The following is a 20881-nucleotide window of genomic DNA, read 5'->3' as shown; positions in this document are numbered from 1 at the left end:
AATTGATATACACAATGCAAAACCAATTTTATTTTGTTAAATAAATGCAACAAAAGCACCCTTTTTTTTTTTTTGGCCAAACAACAAAAGCACCTTTAATTGATTGATTGCTAGAATATTATGCATGATATGGTAGATAAATGGGGAACTTTCTTCTTCTTTTCTTTTTCTTAATTTTTTCCATAGCATATTCCTCCCTATTTGTTAATTAATTAGTTGGGGTGATCTTCATGCCATGATCTTATATATATCCTGTCGATCACCAATCCATGTCCTTAGCTGTATTTTTGTGTGGTGGACTCTACTCTCCTCTCTCAAAGATCGACGTACGACATATATAGTTCCCTTATATTTTTAGATTATTTCTCTTGTTCTTTTTATTTTTCTAGTATATTCAAATGTCCAACATTTAAAGAACAAATTAAAAAGCTCAACATGACCATGCATGTTGGTAGGCTAACCTACATACATGGACAAGGGGTTTGATCTATTTGGTATACGAATTAATCACTTATTTAAAGTTTGAAAGACATATTAATATTAGTATATACTAGCTAGATGAACATAGTCTGAAAACTCAAAAGCAAAGTCGTTCTTCAATTAATGCATACTTAATTTAGCTATAAATCAATCGACTTTATTTGTATGATGACCTGTAGATGATTTGGCTTCCTTTTTCATCCAATTAGATCCCTATATTTTTTTTTTTTGTCTGAATAGTCATTCATAGAGAGCCCAAATTATTAGGTCCATATATTAAGTGACCAAGAATCTTCCTTTGCACACGTACATACATAACAGATGGATGTTCCCCTTTGGCTATTGTATTGTATCTATATAACCTAATTAGATCAGCAGATATATAGATATATATTCCCGGCCCCATGATCCATCATATACAGACTTGCATCATCATTATCACCAACGATCGAGTTTGTTTTAGATATATGACATGATCTCCATAGGAGATATATTCGAGATCTCTCTGCCGTCCATTCTGATCGTCCTTATACCATTTTGGTATATAAAAAATGTAATACGATTTTAGGAATATTAAAAAAGTAATACTCCACCATTTTTTAGCTATAAGTTATTAATAATGAAGTTGGTGAATTAGCTAAAAGTTAATTAGTTGCATTAATCCTGGGTCCTTGGATGTCATTTGCTTATTGTTGTAAGGCATACGCATGTATCATGTGCAATGTGTGATAAATGTTGTGTGTATTTATATATTACTTATTTTTGCAGAGGGAGAATATGCATGGGAATTTTGATATGATTCTTCAGAGTGGACAGAAGCATCTTATAATCTTTGCAAGCCTTCCAATTAATCTGAATCTAATTCTCAGATTGACATGTGGCATTAATTAATTGGGTACTTGATTGATCCCGTTTGAAAAATTATCTGAAATTTGTATTCTATTGTATATGTAGGAACACAACAAGTTAGCTTTCACACGTGCAAAATCAACATATATAACTGATCTTAGCCTTCGATCATAATTAACTTAACTGCAGAGAGATCAATGTTGAAGGTCCCGGCTTTCTCGGCGCAATCTGAGGTTATGTAATAATAGGGGGGAATATACCTATAACAATAATTAACTATATAATTAATTTGAATTAGTGGACTTAATAAACAATAACATTTGTCAGACAATGTGGAGGTATCATTTTCTTGGCCCACCTTCACGGCTTCACCTATATATAACAATTAACAGATAGTTAATCCTTTACATACATATGGTCATTAATTATTATTGATCTCAAAAGCTCATCTTTCGATAAATGGTGTCAAAAATAGTGAATCTCAAAGTGGAATGCTATTCATCTTCTCAAATTTACTTTCTTTTTTACTGATATTCTTCTTTATTATTTTCATTTTACAGTATATTTTCATGATCAAAACCGTTTATTTTTTAGATAATTGTTTGAGATCATCTCTGTAAAAAATCAACTAAATCGAAAATCGTTTGATTATTTAATTATTATCAAATAAACAAATGATGAATCAAATTGTCATTAAAACCGTCTGTTTATTTGATTACAATTACATAATCAAACGATTTTCGATTTGTTTGATTTTTTGCAGAAATAATCTTTATAGTTGGATTTAAAAAATGAACGATTCCGATCATTAATTGACATTGCGAAATGAGAATAATAAATAAAAAGGTTGGTGAAGAAGGTAAATTAGAGAAGGTAAATAACATTCCTCATCTTGCAAAAGCTAGCTCATGCCATTTGCCAACATTAATTCTAAACTTTTTGCTTTCAATACATATAAATGAGAGTATTAATGTATGTTCATTAATTATAAGATGTTTTTTTTGTAAGAATCATATGAATCATGTGCCAAAATGGAGATTAATTAAGAATGGTTTATGGTTCTGTGACTTCTGTCTAATCTAGTAGGCCTTCCATGATTAAAAAGTTAATTGGTAATTTTAAATTATAATGGGCATTGGGCAAGGTAGGCCAAATTTGAAGCCGACTCATTAATTCATTATTCGCTGCTTTTTAGGCAATCCATGAGAATGTTTGAATCTCTCCCACTCTGAGTTAATAATATAAAACTTGGGGAATGGAATCACAGTAGCCGTAGTATCTGACTATCTACGACTCTGCCTTGCGATTCCGAGTTTTTATGTATATATGTCGTCCTTTTATTCTGTTGGTGGGTTCGTTAAAAGGTCATCATGGTTAACATCAATTAAACTGCACTTAAGTACTTAACAAGACAATTAATTGTTTTTATGTATTTAATGGCACGTGACTTTTTCCAGGCAATTAATGGGTTTGCAAAAAAAACTAGGTTTTGCTTCGGCTGCTTGGTGGCTTTGGTTCTACAGGACCACAACAAGTGTGCTTTGTCTTTGTGGCGAAGAGGCAATTAAAGTATGTTTAGATTATTTATTAAGTTAGTTCTTAATTGAATGTGTAGTTTATATTCAGTTTAATTTGATGACATTTTTTTATAAATATTAACATGACAAACAACGTACATGAAAGACTGAGAAATAGATTAATTTTTTCATAAATTAACTTATTTGTATGAATTCATTAGAAAAGGAATAATTTAATTTTAAAATGACTACAAAAAGATTGATATGTGATTTGAGATCTTCAATATGACATGATTTTAACATAGTCCAAAACATGGAGCTATGAAGATTGAAGGCTTAGCCTAGCCTAGCCCTAGAAGTATGACTTCGTTCCTGTGAGTTTTCTTAAAATAATAATAATAAAAAAACCAAATATATTTCATACGTATGTATGCTATCAAATATGAATGTCATAATCAAATCATAAACATCATTAACAAACCAATCACAAGAACATAATTTTTACAAGAAGCTAAGAAAATGAAATTTATAGATTAACTTATAAAGTGGGATTTAGAAAAGAGGTTGGCCCTACACTCTTTAATTTCAGTCCGCAAATTTTTATGGTCAGCGTTATAGGATAAAAAGAAGTTGATTAGAAGATAAATGTTAGGCTTAGCGCTGAGTGATTGGCAGAGGCATCATGATTATTAGTTGTATGTAGTAGGGATGAGGAGGGACCTCCATGATGAAAATGCAAAGATGACGACACAGAACGAAAAAGAAAAATTGAAAGATGACGAATGCTAGAGAAAGAGGAGATATATAGCTCCATTATTTTGCACTTGAAAATGAAAGCCAGGCCTTCCATCACATCAAGTACATATATAAAATAGAAGGTCGGTACAAATGTTATTCAGGCTTTGAGATTTATGTGTAAATGCCATTCAATTTTTTAATTGTGACAATTAATCTTTTAAAATTGTACAAATTTGTCATATGCCGTTAATTTCATCCATTCACCCCTTAAAATTAAGGGTATTTTTGTCAATTTATCTAAAAAATATTTAATAAATATATAAAATATAATATAATTTTGGGTACTTTTTTGTTTGATGATGCTGGGTGGAGAAGAAAACTTTTTTTTATTCAAAGTTTATAAAATATTAATTTTGGATTTTTTTTTTGTATTTTTAAATATATTTAAATAAAAAATTTATTTAAAATTCAGATTTAACAGAATATTCTAATTTAACAGAAAATATAACAGCAGATGACAAATTTGCACAGTTTTGAAACATTGGATAGCAAATTGTCGCAATTAAAAGATTAGATAACATTTACCCACAAACCTCAAAGTCTGGATGACATTTGTGCAATAAAACCAAAATAGAAGTTGGCACTCATTTTCTTCTATTTTCCATCTTCACGTACAGTCTTCACAGATACATAAGTTTATAAAGTAGAGGTATAATTAATGGGCCAAGGGCCCACGGTGGATGGGCTAGGGCCAATACAGGATTGTCTCTTTGTTATTATACTTCAATCCATGCAAGAATTTCTAATTATGGCAAAGCAAAAGAATGAATGCTGTCAAGCTCACCCACTAAAGCCTTTACATCGGGCCGACTGGTACCAGCTGGAAAGCCTTTAGACAAAAATTTAATAGTTAAAAGGATACTGACTTGTATACCAAGTGAATAAATAGTGTGCTTCTTATTAATCATTGATTTTTCATTCAAAATAAGCTATAAATGGTATACTTGACATTGAGTTCCAACTCAGTTCTGTCATGGATGATGTATTATCAGTTTATGAAGAATGCACACAGGACTACAGGAGTACAAAAGAATGCATATATATGAATTTGAAATGCAAATAATGAATGCAACTCTTCCCACTAGATCGATGCCTCAAAACTTTTTTCTTCTCTAAGTTTTCTTCCTTTGTCACAATGCTTGCTCATTTGTACATTTCGATGCCTCAGTTTTCTCTCTCAAGATTACAACAAAATACACCAACCAGCTTATTAAGCTAGAACAATACTTGGGTCACGCCGGCATTGCCAAAATCAAAATTTGAGAGGGTGGGGTGACCTTGAGGTACCCCCAAGGGGTGACCCAAATATTGTTCATTAAGCTACGCTTGCTGTCATAGCCGGGAAAGGAATTTCGGCACAGAGCCTTCATAATTTATTCGAGCAACTAATTCTGTGAGGTCAGACGAAATTAAATAGGCCTGTTCCCCGAACCATCTCTTCCACCACTAAGAAAATTGAAAACCTGCCTCAGATTTCCTCTAGATGGCCTCGCATTTACTACATATTTACAGATAACTATGAGTCTTCTCCGCATTTCCAATTTAGTAATGCATGTCTCCCTGAACAAGTTTCCACCATCAAAGGTTCCTAAAACAAAATTCGATGAATCATGAAAAAATTTGTACATTCACACACACAGCACAAAGAGAACATAAGGAAAATCATTAAATTCTAATTGAATTGGAAGAAATTGTGAGCAATGTAAGAAGGTATACCTCCATCATCAAATAATGATGTCAAGATTGCCAGACAGACGCATACACTGATATCTTCCCCTAGAAGCAGAGGATTTTTGGAACATATTAGCACACATAATGTCATGTAAGGCTGGCCAAAGAATAAAAAAAATAAAATTCATTCAATTTTATTCTCCAGCTTTAAGTCATATAATGTAATTAGTATAATAATTCTACAAAACTGTGAGTGCTTGAAATCCTATAGTATGAAACAACTGAGCTTAATTAAAATTTAAAATGCTTTGTAATGCACAATGGAATGATTTCATTTCCACTCAAAATGGAATTCAACTAGGCAAGAGCTGAGAAGTCTTTACCATTTTGGCAACAAATTAGAAGTGTCTTCCCTTTGCTTAGATTCAACTTTGCAAAGTTCACAGCAGAAGGGAGATTATGTAATATGGAGAAGCGATCAAACTTTGACGTCTGTCCAGTAATCGAAAGTTAGTGGAATAAATACACAATGAAAATGGAAATAAGAATGTTATCCGATTATTGTTTTGAACTCACCACCATAGGAAGATGCATATATGCCTTAGAATTCAGAAAAGAGGCAGAGATAGACTCCTGATCACAATTTAATATGCAATCAACTTTAGACACTGCAGCTGCACCAAAAAAGGTAGGGTAAGCCATGTGAAAAATATGACAAATTAATGAATTAATAATTAGATAATTCTGCTGATCAAAGCTAGATAGAAATGAGAAACAAAAGAGTGAAGCAGATAAAACATGAACATATAACAAGCCTGCCTACATCTGATGACCGTAAAATTCACATGCACATATGAATGCAGCCCAAAATGAAGGGTTCGATTGTATGAAGTGGAATAAGAGTTGTTAATTCAGCATACCAGTTTGAGAGAAGCCTACAGCAAGATTAGTCGAACCGAGCCAAGACATACCACATTCTTCATCAGAAGAACTTAGACCAATACTTATGTTTGAGACATCGAAAGCTAATAGTGATTCATCCTGCAAACAATGAACCGAGTTTGCTACTGACTTTGGGGCCTTGACAGTGACCTGAGGAGAATTTTGCCCCCTTTGAGCGCGATACACCCTATCTTTTTCAACAATATCAGCTACCATCTGATTACACGAATCCGGCCCTATGTTTATAATATCATAGGCCTGATTCCAGAAAAGGGTAGGTGTTAAACCCCTTGCCCAACTTTCCTCATCATCACCAGCTCCTGGTATATAATTCCAACTAAATTGTGAACTCGTCCTGTGTTGTACAACACCACTTGAGGAAGAGGCAGAGACTAGAATGATGGGTGTGAAATCCCAGGAATCATGGTCAGGAACTTCATTCAACCAAATGACACTTCTTTGTGATATCCATAGAGGGCGCAATGGCTTTTTCAAACAAGATGCAAGAGAGGCAATATCAGCTCCACTGGAATCCAATTGTTGGGTCCATTCTTCTAATCGTTCCTCAATAGAAGCTTTCTCTGTTGAAGAAACCCAAAGGGGAAGATGCAAGGAACAATCCCAATCAACATTGACATGCTTTGTATCTTGAGAATGTTCATTAGAAGTATGCGACTCCTGTTTAGAAGCAACAGAGCAGCTAAGGACTCATAAACATAATCTCAACAATTAGGACAAGTTTGAAATTTGCAGAGGAATGCATTTCATAAAAATTTCTCACCCCTTGATCTAACATAGGACTCTGAGGCATTTTGTTGAAATGGTTGCGAATGGAGCGATTCAAAACGCAAGTCCAAATGGGAATCGTTTTGGACATGCTGTCCGGAAAGCGCTTCCCTCTGCGAGTGGCATCCACAATAAAACACCCACCCTTCTGTCCTAACCCAATTCAATCACAAGTCAACAATACAGAAATTTGTTGAAGAAAAGGAAAGAAAAAAGAGGAGAAACCTGCAAGTTGAGCGACATGAAGGTTGAGGCGGGAGGTATTGAAGGACCAATTATTGGTGTGGCCGTCGGTGGATTTGAAATAACATGTGGAGTGGAAGTTGGGAGAGTACCAGAGGCCACATCGGAGATTGGCGAGGAGAGGAAGGTCGGGCCATAGCTGCGAGATCTCGCCGACGAAGATTGAGTCCTCGTAGATCGACCTGAGCGCGTTGTAGAGGCTGTTCTCCTTCCGCTTTATGGTCCTGGCCACTCTGTAAATGCTCTGCTTTGTGTCATCGTCTTCCATAGCAGAGAACGTTGCTTGCTTGCGGCGTAGCGCGTCTACTTTAACAACGTTAGGGTGTAGTTGCTGACGCGACGACGCTATAAGATACGTAGTTTGTTTTGTTGTACTTGTGTCATGTGGTCGTTATTTCAACGACATTAGTATAAGTATTAACTATTAAGTAGTAACTCATACGTAGGTTTAAACAGCGTTGTACGGCTTTACTTGTTTAGTTACATGATACCACTTTAGTTTCAGTCTTTCAGAGTATGTTAGGGATAGGTCAAAAGGATACACTTCCTCTTATCAATCAATCCAAATCAGACAAAAATAATAATCAAGAGTCCAAGAGAAAGAAAAGAAGAAAGTTTGAACTTGAAATCCACACACTCAATACAAGTAGATCAGTTTACATCTTGACAAGAATCAAGAGGAAGACTAGATTCGTCAATCTAGAGGAGCACGGACATTTGCTCATTAATTTTTATCAGAAACTCCATTCAATAGCACAGTCACTAATCTCCATTGGCTTTTCTACAACTTTTGCTTCTATTTTTTGCAGCATTCTTCAGCACTCCTACTGTAGAGACTGATGAAGCTGGATTGATGGCCTTTCTTATTTTGAAGATGTTCCAAGCTGTGCTGGCACAATGCCCTGCGGTTGCAAACACATCCTCAGTGGCCTCCCCTGCACTTTCCCCAAACCTGGTGCTCAAAAACAATACGAATTCAAGTCCAGTTACATAAGGAACAATCAGTTATATGCAAGAATATAAAGGAATTTAAGTCCTATTTTCATTCTAGTTTGTACTTTGTATATATGAAATATTATTGCGTGACAGTAACCCCACATGACATGTTTGATGTCTCGTATATATGTGTCATTACCTCTGGCTGACCATTCTAGTTGCGGCACCGGAGGTAGCAGAAAGAGCTTGTTTCTCCGCAACTTCAGCAGCATCCAAAATCTTGTCTGCAATTTTCAGAATGGACCATTTATATATGTAAAATTTGATGTTATATCCTTTGCCACTGTAATTAAAGAATGTATGAATTCTGAACTTACTGATAGCATCAAGTGAAGCCAAGAGGACCTGTCCTGGAACCATAGCTATGAATGCCTTCCCTGCTTGGGAATTAACCACAGGTCCCACCACTGATCCGGTCACAATGCCAACCCCATCAAGCATAGATTTGCTTATCTTTGATGTCATCTTTGACAACTTTCTCACACTGAAATAGCAAAACAAAAAATGCTTAAAACCCTTTCATGCTCTCACAAAACATTCTAAAGAATTGTGTAGGAATTTGGAACTCTACCGTTTCAAGTTCTTGTTCATGCCACTCTTTTTTGTGGCACTAGAATTTTTGCTACTATTACGTTCTGGTTGTTTGACAGAACTTTTCTCCTCAACAGTACGAGTCAATGTCATTTCCCCTCCTTTTTGAACCTGTTCTCTTCTCCCAAATCATGAAAATTATTGTTAGATGTTTACAAGAGATTAATTGGACAAAGATTGAGCTGAAAATTAATTTGAAATGGATTTCATTGATGCATTAATATAAAGCTCCTAAGCAATCTAGTATATATGTTGTAGTGTTCATAAGGCCAAAAACAGACCTGATTGGTGTAAGCATTGCTACAAAGGAAGATCCCCTTGACAATCTGACCAGTCCCCCCTGCAATTGCTTTGGCTAACACATTGTTATAGTCTTCAATCCTCGGAGCATACTCCTTCCAATCAACCCCTTTATTCTTGGTCGATGTCAAGCCAGAAAAGCACGAGTGCTCTTTCAAAAAAGAGTCCAGAAATCCCAAATTCCTTTCATACTGCTCTGGAAAAGTCACACCATAGCTCAGAGGGTCACCATCTTTCATGGGCAAAGAGAAGAGATAGTGCAGAGAATCAAGCTTCACCACAGGCTCATCTTTTGTCAAAGGCCACTGAAGCTCTTCACCAACCTTTATTATGGTGGCCAGAGATATATTCCCGTCCAAGATGTTCTCGAGAATGAACTCGCCATTAGCGAGCTCCACAGTTTCTCCTTCTTCCATGAGGTTGACTCTGCATCCTGGGATTTGTAGGAGGATTTGTTGCTGGAGATTCTTGGGTTCTGGGTATTGTTGAAAAGTAGTACTTTCATAGGGTGGTGCTTTCATGGGAGATGAGGTTTTGGATTTGGAACTGCGAAAACTGAAGCAACCCATTATTGCTGTTGTGAGTTTCTTTCTTTGTTGGGAAGGAAACTGTTTGTGTTTGTTTTTAAGGGATTGGAGCAGAGAAAGATGAAAAAAGGAGATGGGTTAAGAGGAAAAGTTGTATGTAGGCTTGTAGGGAGATTGATTCTTTGTTTGCACTTTTGCAACTTTATTCTATTCCTGTAGGAGAACTTTGTGCTAAGGTACTGTGGCTTTCGGTGGAGGAAACTTTAGAGTATGACAGACTGTCTATGGACTATGATAGTCGGTAAAGCACAGACAAACCTAGCAGTTTGCAATTTGCAATTTGCATAGAAGTAATAAGTTTGTGGTGTGAACCCAAGTTGATTTCAGCCTGATCTGCACTAAATGGTAGAGTGTTGGGTTGTTATGCTGATGGGTACACACACAGAGGAGGGCCTTTATGTAATCTTTTTTGGAATCATCATGTTGATTGAGCTGAGACAAGCTCACTTTGACTTCTAGGCTAAGAATCTAATCCCATGCCACTTCACATATATAGATATTTGTTCTTGTTTAGTTGTGATGTAGGCGCACAAAGATTGGCTGCTACTATATATAATTATATATATATATATATGAGCAGCAGGCTTCAGTTGCGGGATCCCGCATCCAGCCTATTTGCGGGAGAAGTTTGCTGGCCGTTGGATCTCATTAAAAGAGATCCAACAGTGGAGGCTTTAACCAAGAAATCTAACCCGCATAACCCACTTAACCCATCCCCCAACAGAGAAAACCCACACCTGAAGAAGAAAACCCACCCTTGCGCCCACGACCCAGCAACCGACCACCACCATCACCCAGCTCGCCGTCGACCCCCCCTTCCGACCTAAGCTTACCGGCGAACACACCAGGCGCCGGCCACCCTCCCGAGCTCACACTCTCCCCTCATTCTCTCTCTCGCCCCGTGTCTCTCTCTCTGCTCTCCCCCTCTGTGCGCAGCACCGGCCATCAACGCCGGCCTCCCCTCGCAGTCGCCACTCTCCGGTGACCTTCCCTCAGGCCGGCGACCTCGCCCAGCACTCCTCCAGCCAGCCCAGCCGCGCGCACAGAAAACCCAGAAAACCAGCAGTTTGGCTCGCCTTTGTCTCGTCGGATTCTGACCAATTTCCAGCGCCAATCACCTCCATTTTTGGTGAGATTTCTTCCTCTTCCTTTGGGCTTTTATTTTCCTAACTGATATTGATTAGATTCGAGTATATAGGAATTTGAAAATTTTGGGTTTTGAAGCCATTCGGGTTGTTCTTAAATTTTCGGACTAGAGGGCTATTTTGTTGATTTGAATAATAAATTCTATTCCTAGGAACCCCAATTGTGGTTTAAGATTGAAGGATTTGAGTGGGTTTGAGGAATTAGGCATTTCTTGGTTGAATTTAGAGTTGGGGCAGCCACCTTGGGTAGCACCCATAGTAACTCCGAACCCCCCACTGCCATTCGTGAAACTACGGATTATTTCGGGTTTGTGAAATGTGAAAAACAGTGTAGGCTTCTGAATTTGTTCTCTTAGTCGTGTAATGTTTTTTTATGGTTTTCTATATTCTACATTTACTGTTTTGAGGGTGAAATTCTACTCTGCAATATCCAAAAGGTTCAACAATGGCACATGAACTTCAAATTCTGTATTAATTTTGGTTTTGCTTTTGCTTTTGATGGCTTGTTTCTTAGACAAAGCAATGGACACACACACAGAGGGTTTAATTATATTGCGTTTCACGATTTTTCTTTTTTGAAACATATATCCATATGGGTATGTGAACAATGTGTATCTAGTGTCTGTTGTTTTTGCTTTCATATTTATGCTATACGAATTCCAATATATTGACCCGAATTCGCAAGCTTTAATATTGATGTGTATAATTAGTATACTTAAGTGAAAGTTTGCATTTCTTCTGCATATAACCTTGGATATACTCTGTTGGCTTCTCCCTGTTATGTTATCATTAGATTCTCTGTTGCTGGTTAGAATTGAATGCTGGGGGGTTGCAGAATACTTGTAATCTTAAAAAGAAGAGTGAGGTTCAGCCCACAACCATTTATAATTTTAAGTGACACCATCAGTTTAGATAATGTTCAGCTTCTGTTCTTGCTTACCATTTTTTTTTTTTTTTGAATTTGTAACCTTATTTTGAAATATTTGCTGACCCTTTGAATGCGTTGTTGGATTAATAGACCAAGATAATACTTTTGTGGTAACAGTTTAAGTGATTTTTGATGTTACTTGAATAAAAATATGTATGCAGGGCAGCTTCCATCCCCAAAAGCAAGGATAATACTTTTGTGGTAGCACTATTCATATTTCTCTGTACATGTATGTTCCTCTTTGTGGTTCTCTGACCTGTGCTTTTTTGTATCTCATGTTTTTCCTTTCAGCAGACCTCCATTGAGATAAGTAAAATACGCACTGAAGGGGACCATGTGCTTACTGTGTTCACTGGAGAATGCATGACATGCAGGCAATGCACATCAGGTAAAAGCAACATATGTGAAGTACTGGGGCTGGAAAGGAGAGGTGTAATAAGAAGTCGCTAGAAATGCAAATATATGTTCCTCTTTGTGAAATAAGAAGTCGCTAGAAATGCAAATATATGTTCTGTTGGTGCAGTGGACTATTTGTATCTCCATTTATGGTGCTTTAGGACAAATATTGATTTGAAAAATGTTAAGTTTGACATTCCAACTCATTCGAAGTTTGTCTTTTTGCATTTTGATTACATACAGTAAACATGAAAGTGATCAGAGCATAGTTTCTCGAGCAATGAGATAATGTACTTGTGTTTAAACTTTTCTTCAAACATAATCCAATTTGGTTGGTGATTTTAAAGTTATGTGGGTTGTACTGAATGATTCTGGCTTCCAACACAAAGACAAAGAGCTTCATACCAATTAATGCAATAATCATTCTACCAAGAACATTGTCAAATTTTTAGAACACACATGGCCATCATTCATACATAACCATTACAAAAGTAAGGATTTGAATACCTCATTCCAAAGCAATAATACAACCAAGTTTGTTCTTGTTACAAAAGGAATAAACATTACAACAAAGTAACTTTAAACATAAAAAACATCAAAAGTAGTACAACAGTTTTCATGAGAAAGCCAAATCTAGCTTGGTTCCTCCTCTGGAGTTCTTCCTCAAGGGCTACATTTTTTCTTGAAATATGGGCTACCTGTGCAGATAATCGAATCACAGTCTCGTTCAAATTTCTCATTGTTCGAAGCTGTTGCTCAATTACATCAAATCTTACTGTTAATTCATGAACGTCATCAATTAAATTCTCAATAGCCCATATAAATTTCCCACAATTCATGCATGTCCAAAACAGACGGTTTGGATTCCTATCTGTTTTAGACATTTTCAACTCCAAAACACTGCCACACACACATTGTTGTTGTCTTGGCCTATGTTGAACTTCACTGCTACTGCTTCCGCTACGATTAGACATTGTGGATTTCACTGATTACCACTTTGAGGCTGCCTTCCGCTCTTGTGCTCTTGTGCCTGGAGAGAGAGGGAGAGAGGGAGAGAGTGAGTCAACCACTTTGAAAAGAAAAGAAATTAGTACTCAAAGTATTAAGGCAAGGAGTACCACAGCTAATGTGTAAATCATACCTACTTAAAAGTGGTGAATGCTAAAACTGAATACGATACAGAATTAGGGAGAGAAAAAGATAGTAATCAAAGTACGATATCCAATCTACGCTATTTGATGCTTATCAATGTAAGGTATCTAAATATAAGCCATTTCATGCTTGAACTAGAATCCCAATGCTTAATTCTTAGGATAGAATAGAATTCCATCAAAACTTGCTTTTATTGCATATATTTGAGAGTTAAATATGAGAACAATCATTCTGTTGCTGGAAGTAATTAAGTTGGGGAACACTTGACAGATTTAAAAAATTGATGAGTTCAATAATTTCCTACAAGTGCATTCTGACTTCATTAGGATTTTTCAACATAAATTGGATTGTTCTATTTGGTCCTCTACAATTAAAATTCCCCTTATTATGCTAAAGTGTTCTCTTATCACCGTCAAACAAGGAAACAGAAAGTAACCAGAGAAACAAAAAAGGAAGAATGAGCATTGAGCCAAGGGAGCAATTTATACAAATAAATAAATTCTGATTGAAAAAGTGGGGTAAATTTTTCTTCTCTATCTCTGCCTCTCTCTCAATCCATTCGTTGGCAACATCAAGGGGACACAATAGAGGAGAGAAGTTCTCAGGGCATTTTCATAGCCATTCATAAAGACACTTGAACAAGGTAAGCCTATGAGCAATCAACAAATCAAAGAAAGCCTATGCATTTTCACTTTCAGCATTAACCTCTATCACAAAGAGTCTTTTGGCACCATGAAATTATTTCACCATATCAAAATAGCATCCAGAGTAAGAAGCAGAGGAAAAACCAAACAAAAACACTTATAAGAAAGTAACCAACAATGCAGCAACCAACAATGCAGCAACTCTTTCAATACCAAGCACAAATGCCCAAAATAATCCGTAGTTTCACGAATGGCAGTGGGGGGTTCGGAGTTACTATGGGTGCTACCCAAGGTGGCTGCCCCAACTCTAAATTCAACCAAGAAATGCCTAATTCCTCAAACCCACTCAAATCCTTCAATCTTAAACCACAATTGGGGTTCCTAGGAATAGAATTTATTATTCAAATCAACAAAATAGCCCTCTAGTCCGAAAATTTAAGAACAACCCGAATGGCTTCAAAACCCAAAATTTTCAAATTCCTATATACTCGAATCTAATCAATATCAGTTAGGAAAATAAAAGCCCAAAGGAAGAGGAAGAAATCTCACCAAAAATGGAGGTGATTGGCGCTGGAAATTGGTCAGAATCCGACGAGACAAAGGCGAGCCAAACTGCTGGTTTTCTGGGTTTTCTGTGCGCGCGGCTGGGCTGGCTGGAGGAGTGCTGGGCGAGGTCGCCGGCCTGAGGGAAGGTCACCGGAGAGTGGCGACTGCGAGGGGAGGCCGGCGTTGATGGCCGGTGCTGCGCACAGAGGGGGAGAGCAGAGAGAGAGACACGGGGCGAGAGAGAGAATGAGGGGAGAGTGTGAGCTCGGGAGGGTGGCCGGCGCCTGGTGTGTTCGCCGGTAAGCTTAGGTCGGAAGGGGGGGTCGACGGCGAGCTGGGTGATGGTGGTGGTCGGTTGCTGGGTCGTGGGCGCAAGGGTGGGTTTTCTTCTTCAGGTGTGGGTTTTCTCTGTTGGGGGATGGGTTAAGTGGGTTATGCGGGTTAGATTTCTTGGTTAAAGCCTCCACTGTTGGATCTCTTTTAATGAGATCCAACGGCCAGCAAACTTCTCCCGCAAATAGGCTGGATGCGGGATCCCGCAACTGAAGCCTGCTGTATATATGAGAATAACTTATCTCCGCAGCTGGTATCCCCTCTTTCTATCTCTCTCTTTTTTTTACTTTTTTTTTTTTTCTCTCTCCTTCTGTTTTCTTTCTCTCACTACCGTTACACAAACTTGCCCTTATCATAGAGACATGCAAGTTATTATATATAAATATATATAGGCTATTCTGACCACCCTCCATTACTAAGTTGATCACCCAAACATATTTTAGACAAATTTTTCATATTTTATCTTTTTTTGTAAAAAATTATCAAATCACCCAAACTCATTTGACAATATGCTACCGAAATATACTAATGAGTTCGACAGCTTATGGCCGAATATAATGACAATGTTCGGAAAATACTGCCGAATGCCTTTTTCATTTTTATTCGGTGGTTACTTACCAAAAATTTCGCCAATATTCGATAGTTAGGTGCCAAATAACCACAAAAATTTCGACAGATAAGTGTCGATTGACTCGACGAATAGAATTAAAATTTTCATTTTAAGGATAAAATTAAAATTTAAAAATAAAATGATTAACTCAACAATTTAGAATGATCAGAATAACATGAACCATAAATATATATATATAAGCTTAAGTATATTTTCATCCATGAACTATAGGTCTATTTTAAATTAGTCCAAGTATTATGAAATGTTTCAAATGAACACATAAACTAAATAAAAGCATACAAAATACCCACCCAGCCCCACCTAGCCTCAACCCAGCCCCTCTCTCCCCCCCTCACCACCAGCCACCCGTCCCACCCTTTCCCTCCCCCTTCTGCCACCACCCAGCCACCGTTGTTCTTCTCTCTCTCCCCAGATGGCACTTCTGAGCATAGAATCTGAATTGGCTGTGAGTTTGTTTAGTCTCACTATTGATTGTTACAACCTCATCAATCACTACCGGAGAGTTCTCAACTTTCAAGCACATCTTTCAGCATTCCCTGGTTTTCTTCTTTGACAACCCAGAGAAACTGAAGAAGATGAAGTAGCTGAAACTTAGGCGGACAAGAAACATAGTAGCCAACAGATATATCAGATTCGAACATTCAACTTCAGTATGATGATGCAAATAGAATTCAATGCACCTGACAGCATCATCTCAACTTCAGTCACAAGTTGTACTAGATTACAGATAGATGGGGTCAATTTTATATCATTTCAATAGGACAAATAGAATTAGAAGCCCTAAAAGCATAATCTCACATTCAATGCTGAATACAGTAAACATACCTTTTTCTTTGGAGTCATTACAGGTTCATCCTCATCCTCATCTTCTTCTGATGAAGACTTCTCCTCTGAGTCACTGCTGTCTTTCCTTGAAACTTGAGAGGGCTGCAAGATTGCAAAATCAGCATGACCACAAATTACCCCAACAATACAATCTAATGCTTAAGGCATTGCAACTTGTAATTTTACACCCAACAAAACCAAAAACTGAAAGGAAAAGAAACATCATATTCATCAAGCCATTATTAACATTTAGAGTGAAGCCATATATGTCAACAACGCAAAAATGAAATATGAAGAATCTGATACAATGACCAATTAACAAACAGACATAATCCAATCAACACAAATTAATGAATGACAAACCAAACCTTGGCGTGTCTTCTTACCTGTCTGCAATTGCAAACACACACAAACGAAACGAAGAAAAACAAATCACAAACAATCAATGGAAACAAAGAAAAATATACCACAAACGCAATCAATGAGTGAAATACAAATAACCTTTCTATTCACTTCGTGGTTAATAGTCTCATCATATCTCACATGCAGATAGAAGGTGAGATTCCTCTTCAGGTTCCTTTTTGTTATGCGGCTCCAAAAGACCTAGAAAGTAAGGAAGCTATTCCAAGATTTGTAACCAGTCGTATACTTCTTTCTATAATCATCACATCCCTTGCCACTCAGCATAGACTATGCATTGGCGATGAGGCTCTTTTTTTGGGGATCACACTGCATCCGTCTCTGTTTTGGCTTCAAACTATCCTGGGTGCCACCCAAATTCCATATACTACATTGATCACTCAGGAAATGTATTACAACTCATGCATGAGAATCCAGATTCTGAAGCATTTCAATATCATATGGCAGGAGTTTTCAATTTACAGAACGGAACCAATGCACTACTTTACTCCAAGAAATATTATTTGCCCGAGTGCATCAGAGGACCTGCACTTTGGTTTATGCAACCCGTTTAATGGACTCTTCTTCTAGCTGGCTGCCTTGCAGTTCATGATCTATCTTAATTATAAGGATATTTATGTTTATTTAATTATTATGTTGTGCTAACTTTAGATTAGAGCTAGGCCATGGCCAGTAACTCTCTCGCTCTCTCTGTGTCTATATTTATTTTATGCTTCACTACTTGTTAGAGTTTTGGAGTATTACTTATCACGCCCACCTTTTATATCTATCCATTCCATCCATGCAGTCTTATAACTTGGGAAGTCTGAATGTGTGTGCGGTTGCTATATCGATCAATAATCATAAATAGGACAGTGGGTTCTGTTTTTGTTTATATCCAGAGGCAGTTCATCTATTCCTGTAATTGTTATTGCAGCTTCAATTCATAGCAACTCTTGGTTAAAAGAGTTGAGGGAATTTGATGTTGCTATATATTGTAAGTTTCTTTATACATCTTTTAGCATACACAACTCATAAGCACAAATCAAATATATATATGTATATGTTCTGCATTTTATGAAATAATCATGCTGTCATAACAGGTAATCACGCAGCAACACATACCTGATGATGCCATGTCTGTTTTGCAGGTATTTGACTAGCAGTCCAGATGCACACCAGTTGCTCGATGATAAGTCACAATGCACAAGTCTTCCAGCCAGCACAATGCTTCAGAACTTCACACGAGATGGGGCAGTGAATGAATAGCTCAAGTAATTGTGTGGCAGGGGACCTATGCTTTATATAGTGTCTTGAGATCCCGAGTGTCCTCCCACTAAGGTACCTCTCTCTCAATCCTAATTAGACTCCTATATAAAGACTTATTTAGTTATGCTTAGTATACAACATATAGCATTGGTATCCAAGTAATCCTAGTCCATATTGGTTTAGGATTCCATCCTTATGTGGACTGGTTATGTAATGGTTTAGTTAATCTCCTTATTACTTGCTGCTTAAGTAAAACAATTAGTTGAATCCTAGTAGAACAAGGCCTAATGTCCATGAGCATCTTACATTCTCCCACTTGGACTGGCATTGTTCATGATCAACCACTTACTGATAGTTTTAGCAAGTAACCTGTAGTTGCGCTGGAGATATTAACCAAAACCCAAACTTGGATCAACTTAGTCAAGATATAATCACAAACACCAGACTGTGAGAAGTTCTTAGGCTATTTCGTACCTAAACAACTCATAGTCATTGATGATGTAACTATGTCTCACCTCAGTCATAAATACTGAAATTAGTTTTTCAGAATTTGTCGATTCTTTCATAAAACTAATAATAAAAATTCGGTCCTACTGTATGAATTGTCATTCTGTATACAATTCCTGTAAGGTCATTTGCAAGACAATTATATATACATAATCAATTATAATATGCATGCTTATATCTGAAATATATATATATATCTGTACATGTATCACTACTTAAGATTGAACTGAAAGTGAATACACTATAGGTGTTAAATTGAGCTATTAAAACTGCAATCATGATAGGTATAGCTCAATCTTCAACAAAAATAATGCAAAGCTTAACTGAAAAGCATTAACATACTGAATCTTTAGTTTGTTTGGAAAAAATGCAACAAAATAAAAATACTTAATAGAATCAGTCAGAGATGTTTTATCTCCTCCTTTCTAAAAAAAAAAAAAACTTCTCAAGGCTCCCACTCAACAGCTGCAGCCATACTTTCAATTACTCCCATGTTTCTCACATGTTGCTTAAAAACTCCCACTGAAAGAGCCTTAGTAAAAGGGTCTGCCAATTGATGTTGAGTGCTAATATGCTCAATCTGCAACTCACCTGCCTTAACACTTTCTCTAACCATTAGATACTTGGTTCCGATGTGCTTGGACTTAGATGTTCTTTTGTTGTTCTTAGAGAAACTCACAGCCCCGCTATTATCACAATAAATCTTTATGGGACTGGTTATTGACTTAACCATTTTAGTTTCTAGCATAAAATTTTTCAACCAAATAGCATGTGTAGATGCTTCATACACTGCCACATATTCAGCCTGCATAGTAGAGGTTGCTGTCAACGTCTGCTTGACACTTTTCCATGATACAGCAGCCCCTCCAAACATGAAAACATAACCTGTTGTAGACTTAAGGCTATCTACACACCCTGCGAAGTCAGAATCAGAATACCCTATTAACTCCAGCTCATCCATTCTTCTAAACACTAGCATGTAATCTTTTGTCTTTTGTAGATACCTAAGCACCTTCTTACCAGCAACCCAGTGAGCTTGACCTGGATTGATTTGGTATCTTCCCAACATTCCCACAGCAAAAGCAAGGTCAGGTCTAGTACACATTTGAGCATACATCACAGACCCTACTAGAGAAGCATAAGGCTTGTCTTTCATAAATTCCTTTTCTTGCTCAGATGTAGGACATTGTTCTTTACTGAACTTGTCACCTTTTGACATAGGTGAATCTCCAGCCTTGCAATTCAACATGTCAAAACGTTTTAGAATCCTTAGAATGTAGGCTTGCTGTGACAATCCCAGTAGGAAGTTCTTTCTATCCCTTTTAATTTCAATTCCTAAGACATAAGATGCTTCTCCAAGATCTTTCATTTCAAATCTGTCTGAAAGAAAAGCCTTAGTCTCAATTAGTAGTTTTTGATTACTACTAGCTAGGAGAATGTCATCAACATAAAGAATTAGAAAAATAAAGTTGCTCCCACTGGTTTTTAGATAAATACATTCATCGGATGAATTTTCTATAAAACCATTTTTAGTAATTTCTGAATCAAATTTGACATACCATTGCCTTGAGGCCTGTTTCAGTCCATAAATGGACTTCCTTAACCTGCAAGCTAAATGTTCATCACCTTCCTTTATAAATCCTTCTGGTTGAGCCATGTATATCTCTTCTTCCAATTCCCCATTAAGAAAAGCAGTCTTGACATCCATTTGATGTAATTCCATGTCAAAATGTGCAACAAGAGCCATAATTGTCCTAAAAGCATCTTTACTAGAGACTGGAGAGAATGTCTCATTGTAGTCAATTCCTTCCTTTTGAGTGAAACCCTTTGCAACTAGCCTAGCCTTATATCTCTCTATACTTCCATCTGGATTCTTCTTGGTCTTATAAATCCATTTACAACCTATCATTCTGAAACCTTGAGGTACTTCAGTGAGTTCCCACACGCCATTTGCATACATAGACTCTATCTCTGCATTCATTGCTATCTGCCATTTTTCAGAATTTTTGTTGTTCATGGCTTGTGAAAAATTTCTTGGATCGGTGTCTTCTCCTATGTCAAACTCAACCTCCTGCAAATAGAGCACATACTCATCACTTGATATTGCTGGTCTTCTTTGTCTTGTGGATTGTCTTCTAGGTACTTCCTCATTTTGTGTCTCAGCTTGATTGTCATTATGTTGCATGTCGATATGGTCATGAACTTCATTGTAAATTTCCTCAACTATAGGCTCTGCTGGCAGGTTGTCATTTATTTGGTCTTCTGGTGCTGTATTCACTTTATCCGAAAATGAATAAATCAAGTCTGCATGGTTTTTCTCTAAATTGCTGTCACCATAAAATTTAT

At 37.0% G+C, this 20881-nt stretch overlaps 2 protein-coding genes across 5 annotated transcripts; both read right to left on the bottom strand.

The window, feature by feature from the left end:
- Nucleotides 1-4561: 4561 nt before the first annotated feature.
- LOC147285380 (initiator tRNA phosphoribosyl transferase family protein) lies at nucleotides 4562-7793 on the bottom strand. 4 transcript variants are annotated; one of them, XM_086243872.1, is made up of 7 exons: nucleotides 7269-7793; nucleotides 7039-7196; nucleotides 6236-6935; nucleotides 5892-5989; nucleotides 5699-5807; nucleotides 5361-5420; nucleotides 4562-5232 (listed from the first exon to the last, which is right to left on the bottom strand). In XM_086243872.1, exons 1-7 carry the CDS (start codon nucleotides 7552-7554, stop codon nucleotides 5054-5056), a joined length of 1590 nt encoding a protein of 529 aa, XP_086099998.1. In that variant the 5' UTR covers nucleotides 7555-7793; the 3' UTR covers nucleotides 4562-5053. The 4 variants fall into 4 exon arrangements, with proteins under 4 accessions (XP_086099998.1, XP_086099999.1, XP_086100001.1 ...); XM_086243873.1 differs by having other exon boundaries at nucleotides 5892-5983; XM_086243875.1 differs by having other exon boundaries at nucleotides 7039-7191; nucleotides 7269-7435.
- Nucleotides 7794-7884: 91 nt separating this feature from the next.
- LOC147285379 (senescence/dehydration-associated protein At4g35985, chloroplastic-like) lies at nucleotides 7885-10096 on the bottom strand. The gene is made up of 5 exons (XM_086243876.1): nucleotides 9155-10096; nucleotides 8854-8984; nucleotides 8600-8766; nucleotides 8422-8506; nucleotides 7885-8238 (listed from the first exon to the last, which is right to left on the bottom strand). Exons 1-5 carry the CDS (start codon nucleotides 9740-9742, stop codon nucleotides 8049-8051), a joined length of 1161 nt encoding a protein of 386 aa, XP_086100002.1. The 5' UTR covers nucleotides 9743-10096; the 3' UTR covers nucleotides 7885-8048.
- Between the last annotated feature and the right edge of the window lie 10785 nt (nucleotides 10097-20881).

This window comes from Dryas octopetala, chromosome 5 (assembly GCF_963921425.1).
Source record: "Dryas octopetala chromosome 5, drDryOcto1.1, whole genome shotgun sequence".
NCBI lineage: Eukaryota > Viridiplantae > Streptophyta > Magnoliopsida > Rosales > Rosaceae > Dryas > Dryas octopetala.
This window is presented reverse-complemented; position numbering and strand designations above follow the sequence as displayed.